The sequence below is a fragment of the Rattus norvegicus genome, chromosome 1 (assembly GCF_036323735.1).
Source record: "Rattus norvegicus strain BN/NHsdMcwi chromosome 1, GRCr8, whole genome shotgun sequence".
In the NCBI taxonomy this organism is placed as follows: domain Eukaryota; kingdom Metazoa; phylum Chordata; class Mammalia; order Rodentia; family Muridae; genus Rattus; species Rattus norvegicus.
In genome coordinates this window covers 1,323,197-1,336,991 of record NC_086019.1, presented here as the reverse complement: position 1 = coordinate 1,336,991, position 13,795 = coordinate 1,323,197, and the positions used below count along the sequence as shown (strand labels likewise).

Here is a 13,795-nt window from a genome sequence, read left to right as displayed (position 1 = left end):
GAAAACTATACAATAGTTGGGGATAACATGGATTTGCTCTGCAAACTTGATGGGAAATATTGTGTCCAGTCTTTGAGAACCTCCCACCTGAGGCTCCATTACTACATCTGATGCAAATCTGACAGAGGCTGAGGTCAGTTAGAGGGACACCGGTTGCACTGTGCACGTCTTCTAGCTCGTACTTGCTAAATCACAACCTGTATTTTTTTTAGCAGCATCTGTTGTTTGTGATAGTCCTTACTAGGTAATGTGATACAATTTTAAAACATGTGTTCCTTTCTTCAAGAGAAGCATTTTTGGGGCTGGGGAGAAGGCTCAGTGGTTAAGGGCACAGACTACCATTGAAGAGGACCAAGGCCTGGTTCCCAGAATCCACATTGCAAGGTTCACAGCTGCTTCTAACTCCAGCTCTAGGGGACAAGACACTTCTAGTCTCTGAGGGTGCCTCGCACTCCCACACATACTAAAAATAAATATTAAAAAAAAAGAAAAAGCGGGCTGGAGAGATGGCTCAGTGGTTAAGAGCACCTGACTACTCTTCCAGAGATCCTGAGTTCAATTCCCAGCAACCACATGGTGGCTCACAACCATCTGTAAAGAGATCCGATGCTCCCTTCCGGTTTATCTGAAGACAGCTACAGTGTACTTATATATAATAAAATGAATAAATCTTTAAAAATAATTTAAAAAGAAAAAGAAAAGGAAAAGCAGTTGTCAGCTTGCTTTAATAGTCCATTTTATGTATTTTTGTTTTTAAAAACAGATAAAAAGTTGGGTTGGATATTAGCAATGTTCAGAGGTAGCAAGACCAAGTGAAAAGGGAGTCATTGAAACAACCCAAAATGTTAACTGCTAGAGTTGTCTCAGTCTCAATCTCTCATCATTCCTAATTCTGTGTGTGTGTTGGGGGGGGGGGGATCATGTTTACCAGTGCACACTTAGTGTTGTCCCCTATCCTGCATAAGCTCTCTAATAACACAAACACCAGTGACAGAAATAGTAACTAATGTTTATTTGGTGTCCATTACGTGACAGGGCATGCACAGTCTTACACACTTCACCCTTAGTTTTACAGTAATCCCGAATGGTATGTGCTATTTAGTCAGTTTTACAGTTGAAGGTTCTAAGATGCTTCTAGCACTCCATTGGTGTGGGACTCAGAGCTGTAATCTGTGTCGCTCAATCTTGAATGCTAAGTGTTGTGTTGTTTACTGCTTATTCTGTCTCGAGGAGGCTCACCATCCTAGGAGTAATAAAGTGATATTTGTTACACAAAACTTTACTCTAAATATCTAAAGAGGCATTGAGCATATATTCTTATGCCAGCATGAATTTAAACATCTCTCGACAGCCAAAGATGACACAAACATTTAGTGAAGAAAAAAAAAATCCTTGCATGTTGCAGGCCGCCACCACTGCAGCCTGGAGTGGGGTGGGGTGTTCATGCAACATGTACCATAGCCTCAGTGACATACCTTAAAAAAAAGACATTTGAGGACAAAGGACGCATCTAATGCTGACTTCTTGTGAAAGTACATGTGGTTAATCAACCAGATAGGCATACAATTTCATTCTGTAAAGTTTTATAAAGGAAAGTAAACTAAGTACTGCCTGGGAGTTAGTGCTGTGCAGAGCACTCAGGCTTCTCTATGATTCTGCCTTCTTCTCAGCACCTCCCAGCCAACAGCTGCCTCCATTACACCAAGTCACTCAAATGAGTTTCCTTTGAGATTTCAAGATACCTCAGAAAAGACCTTGGTAGACATTTTAACATTACTTTATTTTCAAGGTACAGGTATCTAAATGCAGTGAAACCGTTAGGAAACTCACCAAAGTAGATTAACATTGCTGTTACTGAGTTGCAGCTATACAGGGCCCAACCTCCTTATCACTTTATGGCGATGGAGGACTTTTATTATTCTTGTAAAATATACATAATATGAAAGCTATCATTTTTATCTAAGTTGATTAAGTTGATACTTGATTGGCATGAAGTACATTCACTGTATTGTGGGATTATGATTCCCATGCATCACAGTACTTTTACCATTTCAAACTGAAATTCTATATTCAATAAATACCAGCTCTTCAGTTCTCCCTCTCAAAGCCCTTGGCAACCACCATGCTGCTTTCCATTGCTTCCAATTTGTTTTCTCTAGGCTCCTTGCACAAATAACATCATATAGTATTTGTCTCTTGGCAACTGGGTTATTTCTTTTTGTGTAAATCCCTTGGGGCATCTATGTTCTGGTATGGGCCACAGCTTTTAGTCTGAATTATGTTCCATTTGTATATAGTTTTCATATATGTTTGCATGCATTTCTTGGACAATTGTTGACCTCGTTTTTGAAGATGGGTCTCTCACTTGAGATTAGTAATTTAGGCTAAGCTGTCTTGACAATGAATCCCAGGCACCGGCTCAACACAGTTGGGTTTACTGGCAGAACATCATATGTCTGACTGGTATTTTTCAGTTTTGTCATATGCATGTGTGTGACTGTCTGTGTTCCTAAAACCAGCTTGGATCTAAAGCTTTCAAAAATGTCTTAATACTTGTTATACAGAATAATGGGATTATAGGGTTTTCATGCATTATGTAATGTATTTTGACAATATTCCCCCTTAATTTCTCTTGGGATTGCATTGAATCTGTAGATTGATTTTGGAAGTATGGCCATCCCATGAGCATGCAAGGTCTTTCCATCTTCTAGTGTCCTCTTTAATTTTATTCAGTATCTATAAAGTTTTCATTATAGAGGTCTTTCACATCCTTGGTCAGGTTTAATTCAAGAGATTTTGGGGGTGGGGCGCTCGGATTTTTAAGTTTTTTTTTTTTTTTTTTTTTTTTTTTTCCGGAGCTGGGGACCAAACCCAGGGCCTTGCGCTTCCTAAGCAAGCGATCTACCACTGAGCTAAATCTCCAACCCCTTTACTTTGTTTTGAATGGGATTATTTCCCAGATTTCTTTCTCAGTACATTTTCACTGGTTGATAAGTCTACTGCTTGAAATATATATTATTATGGTGAGATGTGTTTCTTATATTCTGAGTTTCTATGGGATATTTGACATGATTGAAATGTTATGATTTCTATTCTATCAAAAAACAAAAGATTAGAGAAATGTATAAAATATATTGACATACTGAGCCAGCACTACATCTCTGGAATAAACCAATTTGACAATGGTAATTTTTTGATTTATTTTTGAATAGTTTGAAGGTATTTTTAAAGAAATTCTGCATATAAATTGCACCATAAATGGTGGAGATTGGTCTGTGTTTATCTGGTTTCAGTATTAGGCTAATAGTAACTTCATAAAGAGTATGGTAATGTAACCTTCCTTTGCTATTTAATAGCATAGTTTGAAAAGGATTTGTGTTAGTATTTCATTGAAGGTCTGGTAATTTTATTTGGTAAATATTTGACCACAACTTCACTTGTACTGCTTTCTACAAAGCTGCTCAATTTTTTTTTCAATTTTTTTTTTTTTTAGATATTCACGATCTACATTTGGTAGGTTATATACATCCAGAAATCTATGTGCTTTATTTTAGAGTTTTCCACTTTATTGGAATAAATGATTTCTAAGATAAGACCTAATGATTTTCCTGAATTTCATTAATGTATGTAGTAACAACTCTCCTTACGCCTCAAACTATTTACATCGAAGCTTTTCAACTTGATTGTTTTTGTATTTGAGGATTTTATGAATACTATATATCATTTTCATCCCTCCCTGTACCACAGCCAACCTCCTCCCATTTCCTTCCCCAATTTCACATTTTCCTAACCCTCTAAAACTAAACGCCAACCTAACCCTACCCGTCTTGTCCCCAACCTTAACCCACACCGCCCCGCAACGGTTTAACCCTAACCCCTAACTTTCTAGCACTAACTTCACACCCAACAACACTAATCATAATCCCTACCCTTCTAACTCGTTTCCAATAGACTCCTGGCATTTACTATGACCATGTTTTTGAATTGTTAGGTATTTATGCAGATTTCACAAAGATTTTACCACACTGAGCCCATTCATAAGGCTTTTCTCAAGAATGTTATTTTCTGCATTCACAGGGTTTCAGTGAATGGAAGTATGAATACTTTTGTTATAGTGAGAACTATTGAAATGTGCAAAGGCGGGGCTGGGGATTTAGCTCAGTGGTAGAGCGCTTGCCTAGGAAGCGCAAGGCCCTGGGTTCGGTCCCCAGCTCCAAAAAAAAAAAAAAAGAACCAAAAAAAAAAAAAAAAAAGAAATGTGCAAAGGCTTCACCATATTTAGTACATTCATAGTTTCTCTCTAATGTGGTATCTTTTATGCTGTTTGTGTTAATTTGGGTTTTAATGCTGTGAAAAGATACCATGACCAAGGCAACTCTTAGAAAGGACATTTAATTGGGGGGAGGGGAGGTATACAGATTCAGAGGTTCAGTCTATTATCAAGGTGGAAGGAATGTCAGTGTCCAAGCAGACATGGTGCTGGAGGAGAGAGTTCTACATCTTGATCAGAAGGCAGCCAGAAGACTCTTCTGCCCTGGGTAGAGTTTAAGCATGGGGACTCAAAGCCCACCCTCCCCCACAGTGACATACATCCTCAAAGGCCACATCTACTCCAAAAAGGCCATACCTTCTAACACTGCCACTTGCCATGGGCCAAGTATATTTAAACCACCATACCTTTGAAGATCACAGTAAAGGCTTTACTACATTGGTTACATTCATAGGGTTACTCTTTAGTATGTTTGTGTTCTTTTATGTAGTTGGAGGTGGCTTGATTGTGAAAAGGCTTTACCACATTGACTACATTTGTAAGGTTGCTCTCCAGTATGAATTCTTTCATGTTGTCAAAGTTGATCATGAGAGGCAAAGAACTTACTAAATTGCTTACAATCATAAGGTTTCACACTAGTATGTGTTGCTTTATGTTTTCGGAGACTATCATTACATACAAAGGCTTTAATTCATTAATTACATTTGTAAGGTTTCTCTCCAGTATGAATTCTTTCATGCTTTTTAAGGTCATTCTGACCTACAAAGGCTTTACCACATTGCTTACATTCTTAAGGTTTCACTCCAGTATGTACTGCTTTATGTTTTCGGAGACTAGCATCAAATACAAAAGCTTTACCACATTCATTACATTCGTAAAGTTTCTCTCCAGTATGAATTCTTTCATGCTTTTTAAGGTAATTCTGACCTACAAAGGCTTTACCACAGTGCTTACATTTGAAAGGTTTCACTCCAGTATGTATTGCTTTATGTGTTCGGAGACTACTGTTACATGCAAAGGCTTTACCACATTCATTACATTTGTAAGGTTTCTCTCCAGTATGTATTACTTTATGTGCTCGGAGACTACCATTCCATACAAAGGCTTTACCACATTCATTACATTTGTAAGGTTTCTCGCCAGTATGTGTTCTTTTATGTCTTTTAAGATCCCTCTGAACTACAAAGTCTTTACCACATTGATCACATACATAGGGCTTCTCTCCAGTATGTATTCTTTTATGTACTTGGAGATGACTATGAGATGCAAAGGCTTTACCACATTGATCACATTCATAGAACTTCTCTCCAGTATGTATTCTTTTATGTACTTGGAGATAACTATGAGATGAAAAGGCTTTACCACATTGATCACACTTGTAAGGTTTCTCTCCAGTATGTGTTATTCCATGAACTTGGAGATGACTGAGTTGTGCAAAGGCTTTACCACATTGGTCACATACATAGGGCTTCTCTCCAGTATGTATTCTTTTATGTACTTGGAGATAACTATGAGATGTAAAGGCTTTACCACACTGATCACACTTGTAAGGTTTCTCTCCAGTATGTGTTATTCCATGAACTTGGAGATGACTGAGATGTGCAAAGGCTTTACCACATTGGTCACATACATAGGGCTTCTCTCCAGTATGTATTCTTTTATGTACTTGGAGATAACTATGAGATGCAAAGGCTTTACCACATTGATCACACTTGTAAGGTTTCTCTCCAGTATGTGTTATTCTATGAACTTGGAGATGACTATGAGATGCAAGGGCTTTACCACATTGATCACATTCATAGGGCTTCTCTCCAGTATGTATTCTTTTATGTACTTGGAGATACCTATGAGATGCAAAGGCTTTACCACATTGATCACACTTGTAAGGTTTCTCTCCAGTATGTGTTACTCCATGCGTTTTGAGATGGCTGTGTTGTGCAAAGGCTTTACCACACTGATTGCATTTGTAGGTTTTTTTCCTAGTATGCATTATTTTATGCCTTCTAAGAGGACGACCATGTGCAAAGGCTTTACCACATTGATCACACACATAGGGCTTCTCTCCAGTATGTATTGTTTTATGTACTTGGAGATAACTATGAGATGCAAAGGCTTTACCACATTGATCACATTCGTAAGGTTTCTCTCCAGTATGTGTTATTCCATGCATTTTGAGATGACTGTGTCGTGCAAAGGCTTTACCACACTGATTGCATTTGTAGGATTTTCTTCCAGTATGTATTAGTTTATGCCTTCCAAGATTACAACGACGTTCAAAGGCTTTACCACATTGATTACATTTGTAGGGTTTTTCTCCACTATGAATCCTTTCAAGAGTTTGAAGCTGAGAATCGTATGTAAAGGCTTTATCACGTGGCTTACATTCATAGAGTTTCTCTCCAGTATGTGTGCTCTTATGTCTTTGGAGATGACTATGTTGTGCAAAGGCTTTACCACACTGAGCATTTTCAGATGGTTTCTCTCCAGTATGACATCTTTCATGCCTGCAAAGATAGATAGATGGCACATGGGAAAGCTTTACCACATTCACTAAACTAATGAATCTTTTTACCTGTGGAAATTAATTTTATAATTTGGTCTAATTGTAAAAAAAAATCACATCTTAAGGTTGTATCACTTTGTTTACACTCATGGTTTCCCATTCATTATGGGCTGGTAAAAGTGTTATTACATGGTTCACATTTGCACCATCCTTTCGCTCTATGAGATTTCTCATATATTTGAAGAGAAATGGAAGAGCTCAGAGCTTTACCACATTGAGTACATTCATATGTTTTCATTTATTGTGAAATACACTACATTAGCATATCACATCAGCCAAGTGAACCAGGACAAACGGAAAGGAAATTTCCACAATCCTAGTATTCACAGGGATTTTCTGCTATGTGAGTTTATGGATATATTCCCAATGAAGTTGGGAAACCAACGAATTATAAATATGTCACACTGAGAGAGTCTGCTCAAATGTGGACTATTACATATATCTTAATTGTTCTGGGGGTGGGGGGCATTGCTCCTTTCACTATCCTTGTGCTCACATGGCTTGTATCCATTGTGACACAGGATATACCTGTAAAAATAACAAATGAAATATTTCCACTTGCATTCACACAGTTTGACTTTTTGTTCATCATAGACATATGGTATAAGAATTAAGGGTTCTCTTCAACAACATTCTTGACTCTCATAAACTGTCCCTCTCACTTAAACTTAACAATGTTAGTATATGAGTAATCAGCTTTACTATGATATATTTGCCTATTAGAAAAATAAAATTATCACCTATTCTGTGTGTGTGTGTGTGTGTGTGTGTGTTATGAGACTAAACAGATTGGCAGGTAAACAGAGTAGCTGTAATGTGGCTATGATTCAAATGGTAAGATCTGTTAAGGCCTTGTTCCTTTGTCTTCTTTCTTAGAGGAATGCCTTGCAAAAAACAAGTCAGACACCTGACATTGAGGTACATGGATTTGTGAGAATTTAATACTCAATACACTTAAAGAAGGGCTTTTTTTTTACACTGTGGCGTTTCTTTAAAAGTTCCAGGACATACTAACATGCCTTCAGAGGCATATTCATACCAACTTGCACATGAAAATTACCTTCCATATCTTCTGAAACTTTGACAATGTTCTTCAAAACTATGGTCTTCCCAATTGTAACCTAAAATACAGTACCAGAAAATGTATGATATATTATTGGAAATTAGGCAACATTCAAGTTACTATCTTCAGTGAACCTGATTTTTTCACCTCATTCTTCTTTATTCTCAATTGAAGTTACAGAAAAGCAACAGTAACAAAGGAACATTTGTTTCCTTATTTTAAAAACTGAAAGAAAATTCACTGTCTTACCTATAGCAGTGAGGTTCCTATAGGTCTCCTGCATCACATCTTTATAGAGACTCTTCTGTGAAGCATCCAGCAAAGCCCATTCTTCTCGAGTGAAGTTCACATGTACATCATCATAGGTCAATGCGTCCTGAAACATCCCATACATTTGTACAACAGTAACCATGATACCGATATCACTGTAAATGTATGCTTCTGGTGCTTAACCCACTTATTTCTTGACCCAGACGTTCTAATGTAATTACCAAATCATCTTAGAAGAAAACTGAGTAATAAGGTTCACCTCTGTCATTTCTTTGCTCTTTGAGTAGGATATAGCCTTGCAAGAGAAATGCTAATTAATGGAGAGGAGGAGGCGCAGTATTGAGCACAGAGAAATTGTATGAACAATTACTAACTGCAAAAAAATATCAAGTGAGCATATAGGCTCATGACTTTAATTCAAGCACTCAGGAGGCAGAGGCAGGTATATCTGAGGTCTATCCAGGACAGCCAGAGGTACATATTAAGACCCTGTCTCTCCTATGAAAAATCAATCAAACAAACAAGAAAGATAGAAAGGAGTCAGAGGTTTTTACTAGAGTTCCTACAAAGAATTACATTCACTGTACTTCTGTATTCTTCTTCCAGAATCTTGAGGTAGCCCAGTTTAAACTGTAACAGTAATGAGATCTTACTAAAAGGGAATGAATGTTTAAACAGATACAAACAGATAACTGAAAATATTGGCAATGTAAATGTTGATCCTAAATAAGCAACATAGGACAGGAGCTGGCTCAGCAGTGAAGAGGTCTTGCTGGTCTTAAAATAATTGGCCTCAATTGCCAGTAGTTAGAAATGAGCTTCACAAGTATTGATTAGTCCAAGTTCAGGAATTCTGAAGCCATTTTCTGACTATTATGGGGATTAGGCATACATGATGTGCATATGAATGTCATGAATGATATGTATGAATGTCATTAATACATGCCATCCTGAGAAACAGAATATGCTCTCTATCACATTTCAAAATTTGTAACGTGGATGAAGATCAACACAGCAGCATATGCTTGACATGTGCCAAAACCCACTGTCCAACCCATCAGGCAATAATATACAAACGAACAAATAAAGAAAAAGCTGGGCACATTGGCCCACATTTAATCCTGGCACTCTGGAGCCAGAGTCAGGTGGACCATTTACGTTTGAGGCCGCACGTTCTACATACCTACTTTCAGGACAGCCAGGGCTACATAGAGAAACTTTGTCCTCAAAAAACAAAAACAAAATTAAAATTATAAAAAAACACCAAGCTTGCAAAATATCTTAGGACTGAATAGCAATTGCTTCAACTGCATCTTATGTGACTTAGGGTTACAGTCTATAATGTTGAAGACAAGACAACACTTGAAGGAAGCTGACTAATCAGGTACAACCAATACACAACACACACACACACACACACACACACACACACACACACACACAAAACCCAAAAATTGATGATTGCAACAACTGGAAAACACAGATTTGCCAAGAAATGAGGAGAGGCAAGCCTTCAGAAGAGGACACTAAAACTGTTTCCCAAACTATCAAAACCTCAAGAAACTCATGACATAGTAAATTTTCAGAAGATAAAATTGTAGGTGAAGGTCTTTCATTTTCCAGAGAAACAATATAATTAGATTATAATGAATAGAATCATACAACGTAAATGGTACCTAAAGTGAAAGGAGATAGAAAGAGAGACAGTAAATGTTTTAAACATGAACTACAAGATTGTAATAACAATTTTAAGAAATTACAGGCCAATTCTCATCCTGTGTATTCTGTTTCTCCTCTTTGCCAATAAATAAAAAAATAAATATATAAAGGGGATTAGAAGTGGCAGAATCCCAGTCAACTGGGAGCCTAAAGAATGGGAAAATATTTTTTTAAACAAATCCATATCTTATAGAGGCCTAATATATAAAATACATGAAGACCTCAAGAAATTAGACATTGTAAAGCAAAAAATTCAATTGAAAAATGGGGTATAGGGGCTAGAGAGATGGCTCAGTGGTTAAGAGGACTGACTGCTATTCCAGAGGCCCTGAGTTCAATTCCTAGCAACCACATGGTCACTCACAACCATCTGTAGTGGGACCTGATGCCCTCTTTTGGCCTGTCTGAAGACAGGTACAGTGAACTCACTCCCATTAAATAAATAAATCTTTAAAAAAAAAGGGGGGGGGTATAAATCTAAACAGAGAATTCTCAAAAGAGGAATCTCAAAAAGCTGAGAAATACTTAAATCATTATCATCTCAGCAATCAAGGAAATGAAAGTCAAAACTACTTTGAGAATCTATCTTGCACATGTCTGAAGGGCTAAGATCAATACAAGTGACAAGTCATGCTGGTAAGGATGTAGAGAATGGGTAACAACTCTCCATGCTTGTAGGGTGCAAACTAATACTGCCACTATGGAAATGAGCATTTCCTCAGAGTCCTGGTGCCTCAGAACCCTGAGAATCCATCTCTCAAATCACAGGTATAAAGCTCTTGGGCATTTATCTAAAAGGTGCTCCACCCTACCACAAGTCCATTGCTCACCTATGTTCATAGCATATTTATTCACACTTGCCAGAACCTAGAAACAACCGAAAAGTACCTCAACTGAAGAATGGGTTGAAGGACCCTAGTTCTTACTGAAGCCTAAGAGCTATCAGGAGGCTTGGCCTGGTGGAAAGTAGGTAAGTTATAGGGACCCTAAGGGCTTTTGCCAGCTTTACATCAACTGCCTCTGGTTAAGATTAGGGCAGGACCCAGCTTCAGGCCTCGGGCCAAGGCTAGGACAAGTTCCATTCTCCAACCACAGTTCTTGGGAGGAGCAGGGACATTCTTGAAAATCCTGCAGAATGTACTGATAGTAGCCTGACCCTCTGGTCCCAGATGAAGAGCTCAAAGGCATGCCATATAAGTGTGAACTGTAAACCTGCTAATGTAACCTGTACCTCTGAAAGTATAAAAACTGCTGTCACAGCCATTGGGGTCACCTTCCAGTCCCTCGCTATGAGGGGCTGATTGAAGGTTGACCCCGACACACCCGAAAATAAACTCTTGCCTTTGCATTAAACTCCATTCTCATTCCTCACTTGGGGGATCTCCTGGTAGTTAAGACTCACTTTGAGCCCTATGGGGTAAACCAAAAATGTGGTACATTAATCACTCAGCTGTTTAAAAAGATGCCATCATGAATTTACAGGCAAGTAAATGCAACTAAAGAAATCACACCCAGAATGACAATCATGGCATGCATTTACTTACAAGTGGATCTTACCTATTAGGTAAATAGTAATCAAACCCAGAGGGGTTAGTTAAAGAGGTAGGCTCTAGGGAGGAAGCACAGATCTCTTTCTACAGGGGAAATAGAATAATTTCTGTGAGGAGACCAGAGTTTGATGGGAACAGGAGTAGGGAGGATCAGTTGAGGGGGATGCAGGGGAAAGTACAATGCAGGAAGAAACAGCTGGAATTAGGGGTTATTTGGGAGTTAGTATAGAAATCCAGTACAATGACAACTTCCTGGATGACCAGGGTGACCCTAATGAAATCTCGTAGTAATGGAGGATATGGAGTTTGAACTGACAATCCTTTGACACTAGGCAGGGCTTCAATGTTGCTAATAAATTACATTCGGTTGAGCTGTTGGCCAAGGAGGTCCCTTGAGATCCTTCAACAATCCATGCTGATGCTAGGACAAACTTTGCTCTCAGACAACTGACAGCAGGGACTGATCATTAAGGACAAATTCCACACAGTTCACTGAATGCAGAGGTCAAGCGAGGAGAAGGCTTGGAGCCTTCACCCCTGTTCTAGTCTCTTTGAGGAGAGACGGTACTCTACAGGCTAAAAAGAAGAAAGAGAAACCTGGAAACCCCCCTCTGCCCGGAACACCCACACACACCTACAATGGGTCCTTCCTAAGATGTGCTGGGGCATGATGGTAACAAAGTTGTTTGAGTCGCCAACCCATGTTTGGTTTAACTTGAGGCCCTTGACATGAGAGGGAATCCATGACTAACACTGACTGGATTTCTAGGAATCTTACAGAAACTTAAATGGCAAGCATGGGTCTATGCCAGGTTCTCTGCTGATATGTTATGGCTGTTAGCTTGGTGTCTTTGAGGAATTCCTAAGAGTAGAAGCAGGTGTAACTCTGATTCTTTGGCTTGATCTTGAGATTTTTCCTATCAGGTTGCCTTGTCTAATATGAAGGCTTTCACCTTGTCTTTTTCTATCTTGTTTTGTCTGTTAGGTCTGCTCCTTTTTGAAGAGGAAATGGGTGGGGGGTGGATCTTGGGGAAAGGATAGAAGTGAGGGGTAGTTGGGAGTGCAGGTTGGGGAAACAGTGGTTGCTTCTAGGATCTCTGGAAGAGCAGTCAGTGTTCTTAACTGCTGAGCCATCTCCCCAGCCCATTTTTTTTTCCAGGTTAAGTTTTGAACAATTTAAATATAAACTGGAGCCTACAAGTCTGGCCACTTAGATAGGCCATTTACACAGCAGACATTTCCAGGATGTTTCTTAAGTACACCAGTGCCATAAAACAGTAGTTTAGTGACAGTGTCCTAAGTGGAAGGTCCTAGATGAAGAAAAACATAGGAAAAGGAGAAGCTAGAAAGTATAAAAACTGGGGTGGGGGTGGAGTGGTCTTAAGCTAAATAAGCTTAAGAAGAATATCACCTTGCATATGGTTTAGAAAAGGGAAATGGAAAGAAACGAGAGACATCTATGAAGTCAGCAGAAAGATTAAACTACGAACTTAGCAGAAACATCATATAATGGGACACACTCAGGAAAAGTCTAATCAAACTGTGCTCCACAAGAAACTCAGTGTATTTCAAAAATATTCCTTACCAAGCCTATAGTGGCCTTGGGAACCATAGCCCCATAAGGTGGGAAGTGATGTTGTGAAAATGTAAAAATAAAGAGGGTATTGTTGGTCTTTTATCCCGCTAGGTCCAGCACAGCAGTGCCCCAAGATATCTGCTAGGTATCTTGGCAGAAACACATCCCAGCCGCACACTTTCCTACACGCAAACCCCCACATAAAGAACACACAACAAAATAATCTTAGATCCAATTGGTAAGATATAATTGCCGTCTTAAACATACAAAGCCCTGTACCAACCATCCCTTAGGAACATTGATAACAACCTGTATATACACAGAGCAGACTCTTAACATCACCTGCCATGGCTTCTCCCCCTCTCCTCTCTCCTGCCTCTTCCTTTCTGTCCTAGTCTCCTCCTCCTCTTTCAAACTTCTCTCCTGCCCATCCTTCCTTCTCCTCCATTGACAGGCCTCCTTCTATCCTGTACCTGGTGAGGGCACCTATACTTTACAAATTCAATGGGGAGGTGGTTCTGGTGAAGTCACCTGAGTTCTGAGGAGGTGACTAGGCAGCTGTCCTTGGGGCAGGGGAATTAGCATCAAAATACAGGAAACTTCAGAGCAAACCACAACAAGCAAGAGTTATTTTCTCAGAATCTTAAGCAGCCTCTCCCAAATGCCCTGGCCCCAAGCATATTCCTGGTTTAGGGGAGCTGTTTTATCTCTATACCCAGGGACCCAGGGAAAGCTCCCAAGGACTAGGCCCTAGATGCTCACTGGCTCTGCCAAGCATGTCCCT

At 39.1% G+C, this 13,795-nt stretch overlaps 1 protein-coding gene and 1 pseudogene across 1 annotated transcript; both read right to left on the bottom strand.

Moving 5' to 3' along the window:
- Positions 1-4,253: 4,253 nt before the first annotated feature.
- LOC134478871 (zinc finger protein 431-like) lies at positions 4,254-6,923 on the bottom strand (annotated as a pseudogene).
- Positions 6,924-7,276: 353 nt separating this feature from the next.
- On the bottom strand, positions 7,277-9,807 carry LOC134484930 (zinc finger protein 431-like). Its single transcript, XM_063280781.1, has 3 exons — positions 8,146-9,807; positions 7,894-7,954; positions 7,277-7,361 (listed from the first exon to the last, which is right to left on the bottom strand). The coding sequence occupies exons 1-3, from the start codon at positions 8,306-8,308 to the stop codon at positions 7,277-7,279; spliced, it is 309 nt and encodes a 102-aa protein (XP_063136851.1). The 5' UTR covers positions 8,309-9,807.
- Between the last annotated feature and the right edge of the window lie 3,988 nt (positions 9,808-13,795).